A 24745-nucleotide genomic window follows, 5' to 3' on the forward strand; every position below is an offset into this window, starting at 1 on the left:
AACCCATACAGCTTTTTTTTAGGTAGTGGTGGAGGTATTACCTTCTCTCCAAGTTGATTCCTCCATCACTGGTGCCAAACTACAGCAGTTTTGCTAAAAATGTGGCAATTCAATGTGCAGAAAAGATAACGTTGTGGGAAAGCCCTGACTCTTACAATCTTACTAATGGCTTTTTACTGTGTGACCCTGAACAACCATTAACCTCTATTTTCTTATCTGTAAGTCAAGAATATATGGCCCATAATCTTAAGGGATAGGAAAAGGGTCAAATAAACTGAAACTTCAAAAAGCATTTTGTGAACTGTAAAACACAGTATATGTAAAAAGTCTAAAGGACGACAGAAACTTAGACAATTCAGAGAAAAATTCTACTGTGAACATTTTATTTTGACAAAACAAACTTTACAGATTTTACAATCTCCCAAATTTCACTTATTTAAAAATAGGAGAGACAAGGCAACCTAGACTCCAAGATTGCAGGCGTGAAAAAACTAGTACCAGATATTCAAGTTATATATGCGAACTGCATTTTACATACCATGAAAGTGAAATGTGACAAACACTCACTAGTTTCAAGTGTACCTTATAAGAAACACATGGACATACTTGGGTTTTTTAACCACATAGTCTCATATCAATAAACATCTAAGTATCTGACACATATTTTTCCATTAAAGGTAGGCACAACTCTATGAATATCAAATTATATCAATCATTTGCTTTTTATAATCTTGACTGGAAACTGAAAAATAAGAGGAATGTAGGGTTAAGTAGCCGAAAATGCTACTTACTGCACACAAGCACATCATGAAAAGGAATGCTAGAAGTAGTTATCCTCAGGAATGGGTTTTTGAAAATTTAAAATATTATTTTATCAGAAAAGTTAAAGCCTTTAGTGGGAAAACCATGGTAAATGACATATTGACTCAATCTCTAAAGCCCTGGCAAATTATAGATTTTGTGCAGTTAGTGACCAACATATACATTTAAGAGATAATACTGACTGTTGACCAGAATCTTCTGATGGTTCTGAAGCATCTACTCTGTAGAGTTACTTCAGCTTTACATGTCTATGAAATTTAAGATTCCTCAATGGGATGTTATAGCTTATTCTGCACTAGATACAAGTAATATGTATAGATTTAGAACAAATGACTACTTTTCACCTTCCAGGAGCCTGTTTTTATTTATACGAAATTAGATTGGTTTTTCACCCAAATGTATGCATAAGTGCTTCTCAAATTTACACCGTTCATATCTGAAATCCCACAATAAATGCAAACAAATGGATACTAGTTTATATATTTCGTATTTTCATTCATCTTTTTTTTTTTTTTTTTTGAGACAGAGTCTCCGTTGCCCAGGCTGGAGTGCAGTGTCATGATCTTGGCTCAATTGCAACCTCCGCCTCTCAGGTTTAAGTGATTCTCATGCCTCAGCCTCCTAAGTAGCTGGGACTACAGGCACGCACCATCACGCTCGGCTAATTTTTGTATTTTTAGTAGAGACAGGTTTTCACCATGTTGGCCAGGCTGGTTTCAAACTCCTGGCCTCAAGTGATCCACCTGCCTCGGCCTCCCAAAGTGCTGGGATTACAGGCATGAGCCACCATGCCCGGCCTTTCATCCATCTTTAAACAAATTCAATGACCATCTAGAGACAGATGTGACCAAAGTGTTACAAATTTCTATGCATTTTCTATGAATTGCTCTGTGCAGTTCACACATGGGTTCATTCACCCCGCAGGCTGTGAACTTCCTTATCCTGTAGGCTGCAGGTACTTAGGTTTCAGCAACTACGCGACCCAAAAGACTAAAGGAGGACTTGTTTAAATTAGTCCCTCTCAAAAATTGTTTCCAATCTTATAACAAACAGATTTAATATGCTTGTGGGTTAAATTTTAAAGTAATTATGAAGCCATTTACTCTAATATAAATGAATGAAATGTAATTAAGAACCATACTTAAACAAGTACTTAATTTTAATGAATGGTATTTTTCATTTATATACAAAGGAATAGCCAGCAGCATTTAAATATAGAAATAGTCCCATCTCTTCTCTATTCCCTTTTATAAAGTGCCATTTTAACTGGGTAGATTTACTACCCAGATTTTCAGTAACTACAGGATAGGTATCTAATTGTCAAGAAAAGGTTGGAAAATTAAGTTTAGCATTTTAAACATTTGTAAAACATTGCTACGTCATAGAGACTACCAATGTATTAAAATAAAAAGTGTACCTTACGTAAGAATCATTAAGTTGGTTTAATAATTACTTCACAGAAACATGGGCTCATGAATACTTAGGCCAATTTGTGCTAATTATTTAAACCAGAAACAGTTTCTGTAGGTAATTCAGCTCTAAGCACCATTAAATAGGGTTATGCCAAATAGAACAATGGTTAAATAATCCTCAGAATAAACACCCCAGCAAATTCAAACTTTTAGAATAGTAAAAAAAGTTAGTGAGAATCCGAACGAGAGGCAACATTTTATTGAAAACTATCATAGGCTGCTAAGTGCTCTCTTTAAATAAAATTTTGTGTAGTTATTAATGTACCTTAACACTGGTGTACCTTAATAGTGGTGTTAGAGATAGGTGGAAACCATACTACAGAAGTGAATGTTGCCTGTTTCTTTTGTTCAGTGATTAAAACTGAAATTGCTTTTAAAAAAATTAACTGCTACTTACAATACACATAAAATGCCAAGAGGATTCCCATTTTATTCACATTATTCTCTAATTAGTATTTTTGCATTTCAACTTTGATCTGACCTTCAGTAGTACCTTAAAATGCAAATGCAATTAGTAAAAACGGGGCAGCCTGTCGTTTTCACACTTAGAAATACAATGTAGTTTCATTACAGTTTGCATTTTTTTGTTACTCTTGAAAGAGTAACCCCTTATAAAATCAGATACATAAAAACTGCATTATTCCTTACTTTGCAGGCATCCAGGAATGGTTAAAGCAAAGGAACTCTCATTCATTCATTCATTCTGTTCCCCCAATTTAGATACACTTCTAGTCTCCAGAAACGGACTCCAGGGCAGGGAAGTGGAGGGCAGAGAAGAGGCACAGGTCAAGGTATGATGAACCTCTTAAAACGAAATCCACTTTCCCCAGAAGGCTAGCCTGAAGAGAACTCCGCCCCATCCATTCCAATCCCTCAAGTAAGAATGCATAATTTAGCTTGTCTTTCTGGTCTCATTTCCTTACAACACCTAGTATTCAATTTATTAAGACAAATACACCTTTGCATTTTCTAAAAGCAACAATTTTTACCCAAACACATTGGACTTTGGTCTCAATTTGAAGGACGAGTGGCCTTTACCAGACCGTTCCTCCTCCACTCCCTCCTCCCCCCTGTCCTCCAGTGGCTGTTCTGGGTCCCTGAAAGAGGGTGTGGTGTGGACAATCTGGGTTCTGAATCGGATTTTGTTGAGTCTGGGTTTTATACGTCCACTAGAGCTGCCCGAGGCTTTGCGCCCTGGATCCTTGGCTTTGCCTCCGACCCAGCCCTCAGCCGAGTGGTGATGGTGGTGATGGTGATGGTGGTGATGGTCTCCTCCATCTTCTAGGGCGTGTGAGAGTTTGTAGGTGATGAGATGCGAGGGAAGCACCTTTGAAAGCCTCCAGCGCCCACCGCCGCTACCCGCGGCGCTTTCCCCGTCACCCTCGTCCAGGGCTCCCACCAGGTTCTTGATCTCCTCGGCGATGCTCTGACTCAGGTACTGGGAGGCCTTTTTCCCACTGTAGTCCCTGATGTCCACATCGGCGTCGTAGGCCCCCACCAGCAGCTTCACCACCTCCACGTGGCCGTGCATGGCTGCCAAGTGCAGGGCGGTGTAACCCCCGCTCGTCCTGGCGTTGATGTTCACCGGCAGCTGGTGTTTGTTGGCGAAGTTGACTAGCATGGCCAGAAGCTCCTGCCTGCCGTGCTTGGCGGCCCAATGCAGGCAAGTGAAGCCGGTAATGAAGTCCCGCTTGACCAGCAGGCCCGGCTCGCAGGTGAGCAAGCCCTCCAGGCTGTCCCACTTGCCATCGGAGGCAGAGAGCATCCACGCGTGCTCCAGGGGGTCCAGCGTCACGGAGCCTCCGCCGCTGCTCTCCTCCTCCGCGGACGACGAGGCCACCGAAGCGCTGTCTGAGTCGCCCCCGCCTCTGCCGCGTCCGCCCCCGGAGGAGCTGCCCGGGCTGCTGCCCCCGGGACACACGCTCCTCTTCAGCTGCGGGGAGCTGCCCATCACCAGGTCACGGAGGTTCTGGCGGGCCGGCCTCTGTGCGGTAGCCCCCACAAGGGAGCTGCCCCTGTCCGCCTCCTCGCAGCCATGTGGCGGGAGCTCCAGGTCCTCGCTGGGCCCCGGGGCTGGAGTCCGCGGTAGGGGCTGCACGTCGCGCCGCGAGTTCTTCCTGCGAGCCCCGGCGCTCAGGGGCGGCCAGTGCGCGGCGGCGGGGGGCTCTCCCTCGCCCAGCTCGCGGCCCTGTCCAGGGAGCGACTCCGGGGCCGCTGCGTCGGGGAGCCGATCGCGCGCCTCGGGCCCGGCAGGGCCGTCGGGGGCCTCGGGCTCGGCGGTCACCTGGATTCGCGGCGGGTCCCCGGAGGGCTCGGACGGCCCTTCACAGAACCTCTTCTTGAGGTGCACGTACTTGGCGCCGTCGGCGGGATCGACGCGCACAGTGGCCACGGCGTTCACCAGCTCCTTGAAGTGCGCGCGGGCGCGGGCGCGCTGCTCCGGTTCGCCGCCCAGGGCGCCCCTGAAGTGCTGCACCAGCTCGGCGTGCAGGGCCCGGCCCCCGCGCTCCGCCAGGAAGCGCAGCACCGCCTCGGGGCCCAGCGCCGCCTCGGGGTCCCACTCTGCCGGCCCCTCCATCCTCGACCGCGCTGCTCCCCCGCCAGCGGGCGGCTCAGCGCGGTCCCATAGGGACGGGATCCCAGCGGCCGGCTCCCGACGGCGGCGGAGTCTGGCGGGCTCAGCGGGCTGCCAGCCTAGGCGTCTGAGGCCAGAGGACTCGGCCACCGCCTCACTGGGCCGCGCCCGGGCGGACACGCCCCCCGCACCCCCGCCCCGCGCCCACGCCACCAGGCCACGCCCACTTCCGCTCCCCGCTGTCTCGGCCACACCTACTAGGGCGGCCTCGCCTCAGGGCCCGCCCACTTCCGGCCTCGGGAGGGCCGCAATCACTGCTCCGCAGTTCCCGCCTGCATTCCTCGCGCCGTCTTCCTGGAGTCCCAGCTCTCCTTCAGCCCGCCCCAACGCTGACGCTCAGTCCTCAGGCGTCGAGGGCAGCTCCTGTGAGGGGCTCGCTTGGCGCACGCAAAACGCTCAGCGCGCACCACAGGGCGTCCGCCCCAACCCCGCCCCCGGAGGCCTCCAGCTCGGCCCCGCCCCTGTCCCTTCCCCGTCGCGGAGGCAGCCTAGCCTCGCGCCCCGCCCGTTGCTGCAGCCCTCCGGCCTTCCCGCCGCCGTCGCCGGGACCAGCCGCTCGGGGCCGGGCTGATACAGCCGCTTCACCGTGCCCCTGCCCGCGACCATGGCCTCCTCCGAGGTGGCGCGGCACCTGGTGAGTCCCGCCGACGCCGGGGCCCCAGCCCCGCGCTCCCCGGCCCCCGCGGGACTTCCCGCCCTCGACCCACCGGCCCCCTGGTCCGGCCCGGGATTGCGACCCGCGCCCCCTCCGGCCCCGCCCGCCCAGTGCTCCCCGGCTTCCGCGGCGGCCGGGCGCCTGGGGCGGGAGAGGAGCCTCTGCGGAGCCTGGGCGCGGCCGGACCCCGGTTCGCGGGGCGCGGCGCCAGCGTCGGGACGGTGGGAGAGTTCTTGAACGACTTCCCGGTGTTTGCCAAAAGTCAGCGGTGTTTGTGGGTCTCTCATGGCTATAACGGAGTTGAAGGCGCAGTGCGGACTGATTGAATAGCGGTCATCTTTTACAGCCGTGAGCACTTCCGAGCCTCCCTCCGCCGGGAGAAAGCCCGGCTTCCCTGGCTTTTCAAAAGCTCTCCCGTTTTATCCAATGGGGTGGTCGTCCAAGTTTTCCTCCATTGGGATTTTAAACCGTTTTTTTCCCGCCTTGACTCTTTTGTACTCTAAAAGAACGCGTTTGTTCACTGTTTTGAACCTTTCCAGTTGGTTTTGTGTATTTATCTCGCTTGTTAGTAAGCCAGCGGTTTTCAAAGTGTGGTTACAACTATTTTCGTTAATAGTACCAAGGTCGTGTACATCGAGTTTTCCAAAGGCTACATGATGTGGAATGATCTCACCGCCGTTTGGAGGGCCGATGTCTGTGTATTCTTAAAAACAAATTCTCCCTTGTAATTTTTGATAGTAAACATTGGTGGTTTTAATCTAAGTAAACAAAAGCTCTTTGGAGGCTGGAGACCAAAAAGTTTTGAGAACTACTCTACTAAGCAACCTCCTACATGAGAAGTTTAAATTGTAGAAACAGTTCAGATTGTAGGCTGAGAGATTAGAGGATCCGTCCAAAGTGACACCGTTGGTTTGTTTTATAGAACCTGGACAAAGATTTTTCTCCCTGATTCAGCCCAGGTCTCTTTTCATTCTATCGCGTATTTTTAAAAAATCTCAAATTTTCTGTCTGGACCCCCTTGTCTCAGTTGCTGTGTTTGTGTGCATGTGTGAGTGAGGGAGAATTGAGGGGTCCTGGTGAGGAAAATGTGTTTTATAAATTCTTTGATTCATAGATTACGTATCCAAACAAGCTTGAGCAGAAGAGAACGCTTCATTTAGCTGATGTTAGATTTATTTTTAATTGTACTTAATTTGCTTTGAGGCTAACTTTACTTATTTTCGAATTAAACTGTATTTTGCGTTAATTGTAGATTAATATGCACTTGTAAGAAATAATACAGTATAGTGAGAACCCTGTACCCTTTATCCACCTTTCCACAATAATATCTGGCAAACACATAGTACGATATCACAACCAGCATATTGTCATTGATTGATACAGTGAAGATAAAGGATGTTCCCAGGACCAGGAGGATCCCTTAATGCCTTTTTATAACCACACACACTTCTTTCCTGCCCTGCCTCCTTCTTAACCCCAGACAATCAGTGATTCGTTTTTACTCTTCTAATTTTGTCATTCCAAGACTTATATAATGGAATCACCCAGTTAGTAACCTTTTGAGATTGGATTTTTTTTTTTTTTAACTCAGCAAAGTTCTGGAGATTCATCCAGGTTGTTGCATATATCTGCAGTTTGCTGGGGTAGTATTCCATGGTATGATTGTGCCACAGTTTGAAGGATATCTAGGTTGTTTTCAGTTTTTGGCTATTGGCAATAAAGCTGCTATAAACATTCATGTACAGTAACTCATAATGTAAGCATAAGTCTTCAGTTGTCTGGGATAGATGCCCAGGAATACAGTTGTTGGGTCATATGGTAGTTGCATGCTTAGTTTTGTAAGAAACTGCCAGACTTTCTCAGAATGGCTGTATTATTTTGCATCCCTACCAGAAAAGTATGAGAGGTCCAGTTTCTGCACATCCTTACCAGCATTTGGTGTTGTCCCTATTTTTAATTTAGCCATTCTTAATAGGTATATAGTGACACCTCATGGTGATTTTAACTTGGATTTCTCATATTGTCACCCAGGCTAGAGTACAGTGATGCCAAGATGGCTCACTTCAACCTCAGCCTCAATCTCCTGGGCTCAAGCGATCCTCCTGCCTCAGCCACCCCAAGTAGCTAGGACTATAGGTGTGCACCACCACAGCCGGCTAAATTTTTGTATTTTTTGTAGAGGCAGGGGTGTGACCATGTTGCCCAGGCTGGTCTCAAACTCCTGGGCTCAAGCGATCCTCCCGTCTCAGCCTCCCAACATGTTGCCTATTTTCTAGTTAGATTTTTTTTTCTGTTGGGTTTAAAGTTTTTTAGGTATACTAGATTCCAGTCCTTTCTCAGATATGTGATTTGAAAATATTCTCTTTCAGTCTGTAGTTTATCTTTTCATCTTCTAACAGGGTCTTTTGCGAAGCAAAAGTTTTCAGTTTTGTTGAAATTTATCATTATTTCCTTTTATGGATTGTGCTTTTGGTGTCAAGTTTAAGAACTCTTTGCCTAACCTTAGATCCCAAAGATTTTCTCTTATTTTTTTCCTAAAAGTTTTATAGTTTATGTTTTACATTTATGTTATGACCCATTTTGAGTTAATTTTTCTGTTAGGTGTCAGACTTAAGTTGAGGGCCATTTTTTGGCCTATGGATGTCCAGTTGCTCCAGCACCATTTGTTGAATAGGCTCCCTTTCCATTATTGAATTGTTGATGCACTTTTGTCAAAAGTCAGTTGAGCATATTTGTGTGGGTCTGTTTCAGTCTGTTTCTGGGTTCTCCGTTAGCACACAGTCTTGATTCCTGTAGCTGTGTAAGTCTGAAATAAGGTAGACTGATTTCTCCCACTTTATTCTTCTCTCCCCCAGATTTTTAGCTATTCTAGTTCTGTGCCTCTCTGTGTAAGTTTTAGAATCGTCTTATCTATATTTACAAATAATTTTGCTGGGATTCGAGAGGAATTACATTAAATGTTTATATCGATTTAGGGAGAATTGATAGCTTTACTATGTTGAATCTTCTAACTCATGTACATAGTATTTCTCTTCATTTCTCTCTCTCTTTTTTGAAGACGGAATGTCGCTTTGTCACCCAGGCTGGAGTTCAATAGCATGATCTCAGCTCACTGCAGCCTCCACCTCACTGGTTCAAGCGATTCTCCTACCCCAGCCTCCTGAGTAGTTGGGATTACAGGCATGTGCCACCACGCCCGGCTAATTTTTTGTATTTTTAGTAGACACAGGGTTTCTCCATGTTGGTCAAGCTGGTCTTGAACTCCCAACCTCAGGTGATCCACCCGTCTCAGTCTCCCGAAGTGTTGGGATTACAGGCGTGAGCCACCATGCCCGGCCCAGACCTTTTTTTAATAGAAGAGGATATTAAAATTCAGGGAAGTGGCTGGGCGCAGTGGCTCACACCTGTAATCCCGCACTTTGGGAGGCCCAGATGGATGGATCACGAGGTCAAGAGATTGAGACCATCCTGGCCAACATGGTAAAACCCCATCTCTGCTAAAAATACAGGAAATTAGCTTGGCTTGGTGGCATGCGCCTGTAGTCCCAACTACTTGGGAGGCTGAGGCAGGAGGATCACTTGAACCTGAGAGGTGGAGGTTGCAGTAAGCCGAGATCGCGCCACTGCACTCCAGCCTGGCGACAGAGTGAGACTCTGTCTAAAAAAAAAAAAAACACCTCAGGGAAGTTTAGTGTCTCGCTTAAGGAATCGCAGCTAGTGATTGTGAGATCTGCTCTCTGTCATATTGTCCCTGCCATTATCTCCACCATGCTCCTTATTAGGAATTGCATCATTTTATGATTCAGGAGATCCTGGCTGTATAATTAGTTATTGTTGACTGAGATAGTGGATCTTGAAATAGTGTTGAGTACAGTCCACTGACTGCTTTTTCATCTCCCGAGAAACACAGCCATAATTTTCCACTTCTTCAGTTATCCTTACCTTTTAAGTGGTGACCAAATCTTTGCAATTCCTGTCCGCATTTGTCATTTCCTGTTTTAGCTACAATGCTTCTGAACTTTTTTTCTCATTCCTTCTCAGTTTTTCTTCAGTGAGGATAATTTTTGTATCTAAGAGGCTTCTCATTTGTTTTACTTTCTGTCTTGAAGTTGTGATTCTTAATTCTTTCTTGATTTTTTTTTTTTTTATTTTTGAGGCGGAGTCTTGCTCTGTCACCCTGGCTAGAGTGCAGTGGCGCAATCTCGGCTCACTGCCAGCTCCGCCTCCCGGATTCATGCCATTCTCTCCTGCCTTAGCCTCCCGAGTAGCTGGAACTACAGGCGCCGGCCACCACATCTGGCTAGTTTTTTGTAATTTTAGTAGAGACAGGGTTTCACCGTGTTAGCCAGGATGGTCTCAATCTCCTGACCTCGTGATCCGCCCGCCTCGGCCTCCCAAAGTGCTGGGATTACGGATTACAGGCGTGAGCCACCGCGCCCGGCCTGTTCTTTTCTTTCACGTCCTGGTAATTACCACCTCCGCACCTTCGGATAGCCCCATCTCTTCATCTGGAGATCCTATAATCATTGTAGTATAATGAAAGACTCAGTTCCCATGCTGCTTCCTCTGAAGCTTTCCCAGATAACCCCAGCCCCTGGCAGCCAGGCTGCTTCTCATTTGGTATTTGGTCATATGCTACCTTGCAGTACCTCCTAATTTATGTTTTTGTATTGTTAACCTTTTGCATCAAGTAAGCTCTGCATTTTTTTGTCCTTAATTAAATGATCTGTTTTCTGTAAGAGCAACCTGTATTATTCTTTGTATCCTCCATAGCCATACTCATATATCTTTGAGGACAGGCATTTTTTTTTATATGGAAAGTATGTTATCTTGGACAATTTTATTCTTGCTGAATGTTAAATGAATAAATTATAAATGCTTGCAGGCAGCCAGGAGCTGTTTGTTCATCTACACGTATGTTCTAATGAAGCCCCACTTTCCCTAGGCTGAAACACTGATAGTGTCATACTTTTCAGATATTCCCAGACCGATTTTCATTATAACATAGTCCCAGGCTATGTTTGGATTAATTGATTGATTGATTGATATATTTTGGTCTGTGGGAAAGAAGGAGAAGGATGCTCTTAAATTTTTATAATCTACTGCAGGATAGATTCCCTCTCTTTAAGAATACATATAGGACCCTTGCTTTCAACCATATTAATGTAATTTATCTCTGCTTTAGATTTTGAGCATTCCTAGTATAAAATGCCTGATGCGCAAAGCTTTTGTAATGAGAACTTTAATTCTTACACTTTCTTCTGATAATATCTGGAAGGTTGATTTAGATAATGCTTTATTTAGAAAATTTAATTTTTTTTTAGGATTTGTATCTACTGCTGATTTAAGGATTTTGGAGGAGGAATCACGTATCTCATAGTCATAATGACGAAAGTAAAATATTTTAAATTCTAATGTTAAATACCTTAAAACAAATATGATTTAATAGCTTGGGATATAGCACTTATACTTTGTTGGTATTACTTTTAGTAAATAGGCTACCTGGTCAGGCTACCTGGTCTGTGCCAGGTAGGATGGGCTCCCCAGCCCCTCCACACTAGTTTCAGCCTAAGATCATATGACCAAGGAGCTTACCAAAGATAAGGTAGAAATGTGGCTATTTTCTGATTTCCTTTACCTTCCTCCCTTAAGAATCAGATCAAGTTTATCCTGCCCTCTGTGTGGTCTGTATTTATGGGGATAGCAAGAAAGTCCTATTGTCTTAGAGTGCGTGTTACATAGAAAGAGTTCACAAATTGTGAAATATTAGGTAGGGAGTATATTGATGGATACCTTGAATGTTCTGTGAGTGTCCATGAGAAAACTGTATCCCAGTCTCTCATGGACAAATAGAAGCTGTGCATGGTGACATTTTTCCTTAGCTGCATATATACTATTTGGCAGGAACATTGCCTTGAGCTCTAAATTAGGCCAGAATTACTCAAATGATTTTTGAAAATTAAAATAAAAAGCTGCTTTTGTTATAAAAGACCTTTAAGAGGAATAGTTGACTAAGTTTAATTCTATGTGTATAGATGAGAAATGTTCTCATTGACAAATTAGTAGCTAGTTCTGCTCAATCTGAATGAGTCACGGCTTCAGAAACAGACATTGAACTTTTCCCCATCTCCAGCATAATCTTCAGTTTTTTTTCCCATTTGCACTGCATGAAATCTACTTTATAGAAAGTCCTTTTGTCGTCTTATAAAAGTATAGATACCTCCAGACAAGTTAGTCAGTGGGTGACTTTCCTAACGCCTAGGGAGATCCTGGGAATCAAGGAAGTCAGAGTTTCCCTAGGGGTGAACACAGGTAGGTAGTTTTGATTTAGGGCAGGTTGGGTGAGAAGTTAGGGGAGGGGAGGGCTGCAAAAAGGGAGGTGAGGAAAGACTAAACTTTGCCTTTTTCAAGGTTTATCTAGAACAGTGTTTCTCAACATTTTTTCATTACTACCCCCTCAGGAGAAAAATTACATTTAAATAAAATGTAATTAATTAATAACAGATTTAATTTTTATTAAATTAGCCCAGGTAATTAAGTTCTCCCTAATGGGAGGAATCCAGTACTAAAGAATATACATTTTCCAGATAAGGTTGAGCTTTGGTGAGGGCCACAGACCATTTGTTTATTTATTTATTTTTGTCCTCCCAAGAACCGATTTCTGCTCTCTTTAGGGGGAGAGAGAATACAGGTACTGCCCCCATTGAGAATGCATGATCCATAGTTAGCCATCCTAGCAATAGGGCAACATATGTTTTTTCTTCTGAGTCTGCTACTAGATTTGAAAACAGTCTAAGACTAAATACTCAGTACATTATAAGTTAAATGAGGCATTCAAGAACTTACTCAGGACCTTAGCTGTTTGTAATATTGTTTCTGTGGAGACTGTAATCTTACTCCAAGCAGCTTACTAATATGAATTTTTGGAAAATACAAATTATTTGTGTGATTATGATTTATACTACCTTTAAATAAGTAGAATGAAAGCTTTTTACAAAAAGCTCAATATTGAGCTAAATAGTAAAGGAAGCGATGGCCATGGATTAGCGGAGAAGAGCAGGCTAGACATTTTAGACAGCAAGAATATTCACTGTCTGACACTGTTTATATGCTCAAACTTAAAATAACATGAGAAGCCTTTCAATTCTTCACTATTCATGAAAGAAATAGCTTTGCTGGGCGCGGTGGCTCATGCCTGTAATCCCAGCACTTTGGGAGGCTGAGGTGGGTGGGTCACCTCCGGTCAGGAGTTTGAGACCAGCCTGGTCAACATGGTAAAACCCTGTGCCTAGTGGTGCGTGCCTGTAGTCCCAGCTACTCGGGAGGCTAAGGCAGGAGAATCGCTTGAACCTGCGAGACAGAGGTTGCAGTGAGCCGACATTGCACCACTGCACTCCAGCCTGAGTGACAGAGTGAGACTCCATCTCAAAAAAAAAAAAAAAAAAAAAAGCTTTAAAATTTTTAGTGCAATTTTTTTTTAATAAAAGGGAACTTTTTAGCTATTATTTTCAACTTTTAGTGGTCTAGTAATCTCTGAAGATCTTTGCAGGTAATAAAGTAGTCAAGATATATTTTTCTGTGGACTTGTCCTTTATGGCTATAACTATGTTCACTATAGTAATTGAATGCTACCAGATGCTGAAGTGCATTCACCATGGCAAGTACTTCCCTTGTGTTATCACATTTTATTTTTTATTTTTTGTTTTTTGAGACAGAGTCTTGCTTTGTCGCCAGACTGGAATGCAGTGGTGCAGTGTTGGCTCAGTGCAACCTCTACCTCCCGGGTTCAAACGATTCTCCTGCCTCAGCCTCCAGAGTAGCTGGGATTACAGGCATGTGCCACCACACCCAGCTAATTTTTGTAGTTCTAGTAGAAGCGGGGTTTCACCATGTTGGCCAGGATGGTCTCAATCTCTTGACTTCGTAATCCTCCTTTCTTGGTCTCCCAAAGTGCTGGGATTACAGGCATGAGCCACGGCACCCGGCCTGTGTTATCACATTTTATTCTCCCAGCCCATGAGCTGAGTATTGTTATCTCCAGTTTTTTGGATGAGATGCAACTTTCACACATTCTTGCACGAAATGTCTCTTGTTTCCTCCATGTTGTCTTTGTACCTCCTTGCCCCAGACCTCATTCCAGGCTTTGGCAGTTCTTAATGATGCAGCATTTTGCATCTGTTGCTACTACACAGTTAATTCTAACTAACAGCCTTCTTAACATACATTTATACTGATGTCATGCTAACTCTTCTTCTTTGTGACATGGATCATTGAGAGAATTTCTAGGGGCTCTCTGTTTTGGTAGAAGATAGGCTGCTTGTCACATAGTAACAGAAATTCTGTTGTATAGAAAAGAATTATAATTTACAGTTTCCATGTAACTCTGAGGACTAAAGAACCTAATACAGCATTATAATTTGAACAATTGGAGAAAATAATTTTGTTTTGTATTTGCATATTTTGCTATATATTTTCTTTTTTGTTGATTACAAAAATTATACAGATATTATTTAGCTTATCCTCAGGTATTCTGATTAGCTTTTTTAGCTACACTTTCCCATTTACCTACCTTTTAGTCAGAAAATTATGTTATACTTTTATGAATTAACTTTGTTATTCAAGTACAATTTATTTATTTATTAATTATTATTTTTTGAAATGGAGTTTCACTCTTGTCGCTCAGAGTAGAGTGCAGTGGTACGATCTCAGCTCACTGCAACCTCCATTTCCCGGGTTCAAACGATTCTCCTGCCTCAGCCTCCTGAGTAGCTGGGGTTACGGGCACCTGCCACCATGCCTGGCTAATTTTTGTATTTTTAGTAGAGACAGAGTTTCACCATGTTGGGCAGGCTGGTCTCAAACTCCTGACCTCAGGTGATCTGCCTGATCATACTAGTAATATGGTATAATTATATTCAGCCCAAAAACTAAGCCTGACTGGCTTGATGAATTAAGCTGAATCTTTAATGCTCTTATCAGTGTAGAACAATTCAAGTCTCAAGGAATCAATGGAAACTTCAAGAGAAGTGAGAATTACCACTGGGCCACGTATATTTGTTTTTGATAATGTAAAATTTACCCTAATTATATGCTTGACTAAAGATTTGGGTGATTACATAAAAGTTCTTTGAGGGATCCAAGGTGCTCATAGGAACCTTAAACTCAGTAGTTCCAAAGTTGCATCAAACCTGTGCTGATTCCTCTCCTATTCTCTTTCCTGCTTCACAGTGACGTCTCTCCAGTGACCTTAGTTTGAGTCACTTGGACTCAGAATCATGAAGTCAGCTTCTTGCAGCCTCACCTTTTCTGCTGTCCTTGCATTTACATGTAAGCCTCCTTGGGCTTCAGTGATGAGCTCACTGTGATTTTCCAACCATACCAGTTATATTTGTACCCTTGGCACACGCAGATTCCACTACTGTGTTGTCCCTCCCCTCCCCTCCCGAGTCTCATTCTGTCACCCAGGCTGGAGTGGCTCAATCTTGGCTCACTGTAAGCTCCGCCTCCCGGGTTCATGCCATTCTCCTGCCTCAGCCTCTTGAGTACCTGGGACTACAGGCACCCGCCACCATGCCTGGCTAATTTTTTGTATTTTTACTGGAGACAGGGTTTCACCATGTTAGCCAGGATGGTCTCGATCTCCTGACCTCGTGATCCACCCGCCTCGGCCTCCCAAAGTGCTAGGATTACAGGCCTCAGCCACCACGCCCTGCCTCTTTTCTTTTCTTTCTTTCTTTTCGCCCCTCCCCGCCCCTCCCCTCCCCTCCCCTCCCCTTCCCTTCCCTTCCCTTCCCGTTCCTTCTTTTCTTTCTTTCTTTTCTTTTCTTTCTGTGGGGTCCCGCTCTGTCACCCAGGCTGGAGTGCAGTGGTGCAGTCTCAACCACTGCAACCTCTGCCTCCTAGGTTCAAGCAATTCTCCTGTCTCAGCCTCCCAAGTTGCTGGGATTACAGGCACACACCACCACACCTGGCTAATTTTTTTTTAATTCTTTTTTTTTTTTTTTGAGGCAGAGTCTCGCTCTGTCGCCCAGGCTGGAGTGCAGTGGCATGATCTCGGCTCACTGCAAGCTCCACCTCCCAAGTTCACACCGTTCTCCTGCCTCAGCCTCCCGAGTAGCTGGAACTACAGGCATCTGCCACTACGCCCGGCTAATTTTTTTGTATTTTTAGTAGAGATGGGATTTCACCATGTTAGCCAGGATGGTCTAGATCTCCTGACCTCGTGATCCGCCCGCCTTGGCTTCCCAAAGTGCTAGGATTACAGGTGTGAGCCACCGTGCCCGGCTTAAAATTTTAATTAGAGACGGTTTCACCATATTGGCCAGGCTGGTATCGAACTGCTGACCTCAGGACCCACCACGCCCAGCCTGTCTTGTCTTTATTTGCTAGGAAATTTCCTGTTTCTTCATCAAGTCTCTGCTCAAGCCTTTTCTTGCCAGTGCTTTCTCTGACTATGTAGATTTCATTATACCCTGAGTGTCTTTTCCAGATTTTTAGTTGTATGTATATCTCCCAATTGTACTAAGATTTAAATTGCAAGGATATTGATTTATACAGCTTTGATCCACAATGCCTGGGGTCTGTTATTCTGTCCTTAAAATGTAAGGCTTTAAAAATAATATTGTGAGGCTGGGCGCGGTGGTGCACGCCTGTAATCCCAGCTCTTTGGGAGGCCGAGGCAGGCGGATCACGAGGTCAGGAGATTGAGACCATCTTGGCTAACACGGTGAAACCCCATCTCTACTAAAAATACACAGAAAAAAATTAGCCAGGCGTGGCGGTGTGTGCCTGTAGTCCCAGCTGCTGGGGAGGCTGAGGCAGGAGAATGGCGTGAACCCAGGAGGTGGGGCTTGCAGTGAGCTGAGATTGCGCCACTGCACTCCAGCCTGGGTGACACAGTGAGACTGTCTCAAAAAAAAAAAAATAATAATAATAATGATAATAATAACATTATGTACATTTGTGGAGTAAGTGAAAAACAATAAGCACTGATAGACTTCACACTGATTCCAAAGTATTCTTTTTTCCCAGATGTTCCTGTCAACTTTAGGTCCTTTTAATGCTTTTTTGTTTTGTTTTTTTGTTTTGTTTTTGAGACAGGGCCTTGCTCTGTTGCCCGGGCTGGAGTACAGTGGTGCAGTCACAGCTTACTGCAGCCTTGACCTCCCAGGCTCAGATGATCTTCCTGCCTCAGTCTTCCAAGTATCAGTTTCCACAGGTACACACCACTGTGCCTGGCTAATTTTTTTTTTTTTTTTTTTTTTTTTTGTGAGACAGGGTCTGCCTATGTTGTTCAGGCTTTAATTCCTTTTAATGGGTATCTATTTCTCTTCCTTCCCCTTTTCTTCAGCTCCTCTCTCATTTGCTTTTCCTGGGCTAAATAAATGACTTCTCAAATTTCATTGGCTTTTCTGTCACCTAGCCTGCGTGGAACATGCTCTCTTTTGAAGGAATTCGAGCCATCTAGTAATCCTTTTTTTTTTTTTTTTTTTTTAATTTGAGATGGAGTTTTGCTTTTGTTGCCCAGGCTGGAGTGCAATGGTGCGATCTCGGCTCACTGCAACCTCTGCCTCCCAGGTTCAAGCGATTCTCCTGCCTCACCCTCCCGAGTAGCTGGGATTATAGGCATGCGCCACCACACTCAGCTAATTTTGTACTTTTAGTAGAGATGGGGTTTCACCATTTTGGTCAGGCTGGTGTCAAACTCCTGACCTCAGGTGATCCACCCGCCTTGGCCTCCCAAGGTGCTGGCATTACAGGCGTGAGCCACCGTGCCCGGCCTACTTTTTATTTAAATAAGCCTTGAGATTTAGTTCCACAGGGTCTTTTCACATCAGTAAGATGCAATTTTATTGTCTTAATCTTAATTTTATTGTCCTTAATCTCCCTTTCTGTTCATGCAGTTTCTGTAAGTTGTTTTCATTCTTCACATCACAAACTTTCTCTCATTGCTTGTTCCAAGTTATAGTCATAAAATCTGAGTTGAAAGGGATCTTAGAAAATTGTTACCTTTGTTACCCACTTAGTACAGAAATCAGCTCTGTAGTATTGATAGGGGTTACTGTGCCGCTGTTGGAACCCTTCCAGGGTCTGAGCTCAGTGCTTCCTAGGCAGCTCATTTCTCTGTTAGACAACTTGAGTCCTTCAGTCATTTCCTTTCCTTGTGTCAAAATCTGCCTCACTAGTCTATTCATGGGTCCTGGTTTTTCCCTCGGGAAGCTCATTTCCATATGACGGACTGAATATACTTTGCTGTCCCTTAATCCTCTTATGCTGCAATAGGCTAACAATATTGGGAAAAAGTCATATTTCCTTGAGTCATACAGTGCTAGAAAGTAACTTGTAGAGTATTAGAAAACTTAATCTGTAAGACATCATAAAAGAAGATTTAGTTACTTTTTTTTTTTTTAACTTCAGGGTGTAGAAAGATATTTTGAGCTTTATATTTAAGGAAGAAGCCGTAAAGGAAAAGATTTATAGTTTAGTCTTTATGAAAACTGGAAAGTCAGTAATAAATCAGGAAAAGATATTTATGATACACATGACAAGCAAAGAGTTATACTCAGCAGCTCTTACTAATAAGAGAAACAAAGAAGGAGTACCCTGATAGGCAAGTGGGAAAAACATGAATTGGTGATTTATGGAAATATAGGAGAAATGGCAAGTAAGCTGAAAAATGTTTAAAATACCAGAAGTTAAATTAAGATGTTAGTTTTGCCTGTCAAATTGACAGAAATTTAAAAATTGTTAATACCCTGTACTGATAAATATATAATGAAATGGACCCTTTTATACACTTGTGATTATTGTGAAATATGTATTTGGTCTTTGACCCCTGACATACAACTGCTGAAATCCTTAAAACTTCCAAAGTGATGTCTTTTGTATGCTAAAGAGATGACTGGTGGCTGGCAGCCCCTAGGTAGCTTAAGGATGGGGCTGGTCACCAGAAAGAACAAGGCAAGATTAGAGGGTTGGGACTTTCAGTTTCATCCCCCAGTCTCTAGGAAAGGGAGTGGGGCTGAAAGTTAATTGATACCAGTGACCAGTGGTTAATCAGCCATGCCTGTATAATGGAGGCTCCTTAAGAACCAAGAAGGACTGGGTTCAGAGAGCTTGCAGATAGCCAAACACATGGAGGCTTACACACATCCATGTGTTGGGAGGGTGGCATACTCCCCTCCATGGGGACAGAAGCCCCTGGGCTTGGGACTCTTCCACATGTTGAGCTTTGTATCTCTTTATCTGGCTGTTTATTTGTATCCTTTAAAATATTCTTTGTAATAAACTGGTAAATGGAGCAAATGAACAAATTAATTGAACCCGAGATGGGGGTTGTGGGGACCCTGATTTCTAGCCGTTTGTTAGAAGCATTGGAAAATAACCTGGGGCTGGCGATGAGCAGAGTTGAAGTGGGAATGGGGCAGAGTCTTGGGGACTAGCCCTCAGTCTGTGGGATCTCACTCTATTACCAAGTAGAGAAGTCAGAATTAAATTAGAGGGCACCCAGCTAGTGTCTACTACAAAACTGATTGCTTGGTGGGTGGGTGGGAAAAAACTTCCCACATTTGGTCACAGAATTATCCTGTGTTGTGTGAGAGCAGAGGAAAAACAGTTTGTGTTTTTTTTTTTTCAACTCATTGCTAATATTAGAAATATAAGCAGGTAGGTCCAGTCTTTTTGAGGGGCAGTTTGGCAGTATGCTTGGAACAGGAATTATATTCTAGGAATTTATCATGAAGATATTGTCAGATGCACAGAATAATTGATGGTTATACAGGTGAGTTGGATGGAATTCTGGAAGCAGACATGGAGGAGGAGCTAGCAGTGTAGGAGATTTCTTGGAGATGAGGGGCAGGGGTAGTATTGCCTGTGAAAGTTGAAGAGGGAAGAAAGCAGGACATGTGGGTGTTGGGGAGAAAGCCTTCAAGCCCTGATCCAGATCTTAATAGCCGTGCAAGGAAAGAAGGGAGGAAGCCCAATTGAGCAGTGAGAGCTGCAGAACAGTGTGGATCTGACAAAGTCTGGGCCAGGCAGCCCTGACATCCCTACTGTGCCCAGTCTTCACCTACCAGCTGCCTAGGGAGAAAGTGGTCTTGGGTCTATACTGCAGCAGATTCCAAAGGCTCTACAGGTGGAGACGGTCAGCAAGCTGCAATCTTTGTAGGCACAGGACTAGGTATTGCTTGAAGGGAGAATCAGAATGGCGCACCTGTTTGGCTGCCATGAGAGGAAGTTCGTTGTAGTGTTAGTAAAATAGCACAAATTGGAACATTCATTGCAGTGTTACTGAAACAGCACAAATTAGAAATGATATTTTTTCTATAATAAATTTCTAATTAGGAGGAGTAATTTTAAAATAAGATTGCATTTGTATTTTAAACTGTCATTGTTATAGTGCAAGCTTTTGTTAAGCTTGAGACTCTTAACTCTTTTATATGAACTACTATCAAGAATTTCCCCATCTTGATGATCTTTTGAGACTAAAAAGTAGAATTTGCAGTTATCCTTTAACTTTTGATGTATTTGTTGGAGTTTGATGGTATAATGGAGGTGCTATTTTGCTGGGATTGGACAACCCTAAGCCTTGCTGTACTGACACCCTCCGGAGGATATGCAAACAGGCCATGCACACTGGAGGCCAACTTGCTGCTGCCTTATCTTGCTCACTCTTGGTAATTTCACTTGAGTTCTTTTTTTTTTTTTTTTTTTTTTTTTGGAGACTGAGTCTTGCTCTTTTGCCCAGGCTGGAGTGCAGTGGCACAATCTCGGCTCACTGCAACCTCTGCCTCCTTAGTTCAAGCAGTTCTTCTGCCTCAGCCTCCCAAGTAACTGGGATTACAGGCGCACACCACCATGCCTGGCTAATTTTTGTATTTTTAGTAGAGAGAGGGTTTCACCATGTTGGCCAGGCTGGTCTCAAACTCCTGACCTCAAGTGATCCACCGGTCTTGGCCTCCCAGAGTGCTGGGGTTACAGGTGTGAGCCACCGCGCCCGGCCTCCACTTGAGTTCTTTTTTTTCTGGGTTGTAATTAGCATCCACTTCTAGCAGTGTGGTCTGCATTAACTTGAATAACTTAATGTTACTACTTGTTTTAGGAAAATTTTAGATCACTGTTAACCTGTAACTTTATTTTAACTTGAATTTTCCCTTAACCTGAAGATGTTATAAAATGATTTTAAATAATGAGTCTGTGGAATCTTTCAAAGTATTGTTTCAAGCCAAATACCCCACCCTCCTGAAACTCATAAAATAGGCCCAGATAATAATTATTTTTTTTATTTTTATTTTTTTTGAGACCTAGTCTCACTCTGTCGCCCAGGCTGGAGTGCAGTGGTGTGATCTGGGCTCACTGCAACCTCCACCTCCCTGGTTCAAGCAGTTCTCCTGCCTCCTGGTAAATGGAACAAATGAGCAAATTAATTGAACCTAGCCTCCTGAGTAGCTGGGATTACAGGCATGCACTGCCATGCCTGGCTAATTTTTGTATTTTTAGTAGAGATGGGGTTTCACCATGTTGGCCAGGCTGGTGTTGACCTCCTGACCTCAAGTGATCTACCTGCCTCAGCCTCCCAAAGTGCTGAGATTACAGGCATGAGCCACCACGCCCGGCCTCCCAATGATAATTATTTAGGCCACTTTTTGCTTTTTGTTCTCTCTCGCTCTTGCTCACATTATCCTAAAGAATGCCAAAAAAGACCTCATAGAATCCCAAGGGACAGTTTAAAAACTTTGGTTCTATATTTTGGACTAACTTTATAATAATAAAAATTTTGGAAAAGTGAAGTTAAAGTCAAGTGATTATAGGGCCGGGCGCGGTGGCTCACGCCTATAATCCCAGCACTTTGGGAGGCTGAGGTGGACGGATCACCTGAGGTTGGGAGTTCGAGACTAGCCTAACCAATGTGGAGAAACCCTGTCTCTAGTAAAAATACAAAAGTTAGCCGGGTGTGGTGGTGCATGCCTGTAATCCTAGCTACTCTACTTGGGAGGCTGAGACAGACAAATTGCTTGAACCCAGGAGGCAGAGGTTCCAGTGAGCTGAGATCATGCCATTGCACTCCAGCCTGGGCAACGAGAGCGAGACTCCGTCTCAAAAAAACAAAACAAAACAAAAAAACATAAAGCTAAGTCAGGATTCTGTTTCCTGAGGCTCATTGGTCTGCTTAAGGGGTGGCTGTAAGGCATTTTCAGAAATGTTTCCCAGCAGGGTAAGGAAAATTGTTACCTAGGGGCCTGTTGGGAAAGAAGCATCAGAAGTTTATCTGTAATTGGTGGACAGGAAAAGGCCATGTTTCCCAAGGGCCCTAGGATGAATTGTGTGTCTGTCACATTGCCTGTATCCCACAAACTGAGATTTTAAAAAACGTGCAGCACCTGACCTTCCTCCAGCTATCCCACGTCTGGCACTTCTTTCTAGGATTCATAGATAATACAACTTTTTTAAAAGTATATGGTAGACCTTGCTAGGAGTTAAGTTACTGTATGGGATTTTTCCTTTTGGAAAGTAGGTGTGTAGATTTATATATGGTTTTGTGTGTGTGTGATATATATGTATCTTTAAAATAGAAGCTACAGGAAAAGCAAATTGACTGTGTAGTGAAAGGTGGTTTGAGATGGTTAGTCTCCTTACCCCCTTGTGCGTTGAAACGAGATTGTGGTCACCTATTGTGCATTCATGTTTCTCTGAGACACAGTCACAAGGTCAAGGACCATGTCTTACTACTGTTGAGACTGCGGAGCCTAGCTGAGTGGTTTACACATACTAAGTGGGTGGTCAACAATAGAGCAGGCCAGAATTCTTGCAGATTTTTAATTTTTTTCTAATTTAGTGTTTCTTAGCCCTACACAGAGCTCTGTTTGCCATTAGAGGGATTCAGCCAACTCTTGTCCTATTATTACTTTTCCTGCTAATTTATTAAAAACCTTTTCCAGCCAGGCATGGTGGCTCATGCCTATAATCCTATCACTTTGGGAGGCTGAGGCAGACAAGTTGCTTCAGCTCAGGAGTTCGAGACCAGCCTGGGCAACAGAGTGAGATCTCGTCTCTACAAAAAAATTAGCCAAGTGTGCTGGGATGTGCCAGTGGTCCCATCTACTTAGGAGGCTGAGGCAGGAGGATAGCTTGAGCTTGGGAGGTGGAGGATCTCGGCTGTGAGTCGAGATCATGCCACTGCACTCCAGCTTGGGTGGAGAGCCAGAACCTGTTTTTAAAATAACTAAATTAATAAATTTAAAAAAAATTAAGAAAACCTTTTCCAGTATTAAACTTGTTTTGGAAATTTAACTGACCAAGTAGTACTAATGGAAAATATTTGAAATAATTATTCATATTACTTTAATGTGACTCATTTAAACTAACTAATCAAAACATTTATCCACTGAGATTTTAAGTAGGCTTTTTGGCCGATGTTCAGAAACACAGTAAATGAATAAACAAAAGCAGATATTTGATATGAACTTACATAAATGACAGAAATTTAACCTATATTTTATTTAAGTTTAATGGCAAATGAGTATAAAGCCTCTAATTTTTTTCTTTTTTTTTTTCTTTTTTTGAGATGGAGTCTCGCTGTCTGCCAGGCTGGAGTGCAGCGGCGCGATCTCGGCTCACTGCAAGCTCTGCCTCCTGGGTTCACGCCATTCTCCTGCCTCAGCCTCCCGAGTAGCTGGGACTACAGGTGCCCGCCAGCACGCTCGGCTAATTTTTTGTATTTTTAGTAGAGACGGGGTTTCACTGTGTTAGCCAGGATGGTCTTGATCTCCTGACCTCATGATCCACCCACCTTGGCCTCCCAAACTGCTGGAATTACAGGCGTGAGCCACCATGCCTGGCCTAAAGCCTCTAATTTTTTTCTAAGCAAATTTTACTTATCAACACTAAGCAACATTTCACCAAAACTCATGATATGCTATCATTATATTAAAAACTAAAAACCACTTTTTTACCAGTAATTTTTAAAGTTTGATTTTCAGCTGGGTGTGGTGGTGCATGCCTGTAGGCCCAGCTGTTTCAGAGACTGAGGTGGGAGGATCGCCTGAGCCCAGGAGGTTGAGGCTGCAGCGAGCTGTGATCGCACCACTGCACTCTAGCTTAAACAATAGTGGGAGATCTTTTCTCTAAAATAAAATAAATATTAAACTTTTCCTTAAAGTTCTATACTTGACAAGTCAAAATAATATAGCCTCAGTGAATTATATGTGTGGTGCATCACTTATAGTAGACACAGATGCTGAGAGGTAAGCAGGTAGTATGTTAGGTCCGGAATTAACGACAAGCATGGAATGTTCTACCCTCCTCCTCATTGTGTCTAATGCAGGGCTCTGATCAGGGCCCCTAGCCAGATATTATCTGTGGCACTTAGCGTTTAGCAGAAAGTCAGACTCTAAATGGACATTTCTGGTTTACTCAGTCTGCCACTCAGGTATTGTCTCTAATCTGTTCGTTTTTTCCTTCAAATTCTTACACTTACTGTACTTTCTCCAAGTACGAAATTCTGCCTTCTGGTGTTTAGGGATTTTTTTCTACCTTAAATTTCTCATCTAGATTTATACCTCTTTCCTGACTCACTTCAAAGTCATTTTCTTCTTTGACTCCTGCCTTCAGTGATCTCTAATTTCTCCAAATTTCTGTAACCACCACTGTTTGTTTCCAGGGGCTCTCACTTTGTTTCTGTCCTACAGACTAGAGGGACGTGATACTGCTTAGGTACCACATGATGACTGGGACTGGGGGGCCTTTCAGAATGGCAGGGTGTAAATGAAGTATATGTGTAGTTAAAAGCTAAAGCCTGAAGCCAGGTATTAAAATCAGGCTAGTCTCTGATATGCTTTGTATCATTTACATACTTTTTGCCTTTTAGATTGTGAAAACACCATCAGAACTGTTGTGTCCCTCACTGAGCTTTTGCGTGCTTTTAAATAGGAGCATCTTCCAACTGACAAGTGTCATTTTGTGTTGGAAAAACTTAGGATTTGAAAACACTGTTGGCTGGGCGTAGGGGCTCAGGCCTGTAATCCCAGCACTTTGGGAGGCCAAGGCGGTAGGATTGCTTGAGGTCAGGAGTTTGAGACCACCCTGGCCAACGTGGCAAAACCCCATCTCTACTAATAAAAATACAAACATAAGCCAGGCGTGGTGGTGCTTGCCGGTAATCCC

The 24745-nt window shown here is 43.8% G+C and overlaps 2 protein-coding genes across 14 annotated transcripts in view; one reads left to right on the top strand and one right to left on the bottom strand.

The window, feature by feature from the left end:
* Nucleotides 1–366: 366 nt before the first annotated feature.
* On the bottom strand, nucleotides 367–5051 carry SOWAHC (sosondowah ankyrin repeat domain family member C). The gene has a single exon (XM_034953579.3). The coding sequence runs from the start codon at nucleotides 4870–4872 to the stop codon at nucleotides 3280–3282; it is 1593 nt and encodes a 530-aa protein (XP_034809470.1). The 5' UTR covers nucleotides 4873–5051; the 3' UTR covers nucleotides 367–3279.
* A 32-nt stretch (nucleotides 5052–5083) lies between these two features.
* Nucleotides 5084–24745, top strand: part of SEPTIN10 (septin 10) — a 71813-nt gene continuing 52151 nt past the window's right edge. For 2 of the 13 annotated variants that reach the window (XM_055107445.2, XM_034953583.3), the window contains exon 1: nucleotides 5140–5563. In XM_055107445.2, coding sequence (XP_054963420.1) covers nucleotides 5534–5563 — 30 coding nt within the window. In that variant the 5' untranslated portion in view covers nucleotides 5140–5533. Of the gene's footprint in view, nucleotides 5564–24745 lie in introns of all 13 variants that reach the window. The other 11 variants (XM_063594697.1, XM_063594699.1, XM_034953581.3 and 8 more) reach the window with 10 other exon arrangements.

This window comes from Pan paniscus, chromosome 12 (assembly GCF_029289425.2).
Source record: "Pan paniscus chromosome 12, NHGRI_mPanPan1-v2.0_pri, whole genome shotgun sequence".
Lineage (NCBI taxonomy): Eukaryota > Metazoa > Chordata > Mammalia > Primates > Hominidae > Pan > Pan paniscus.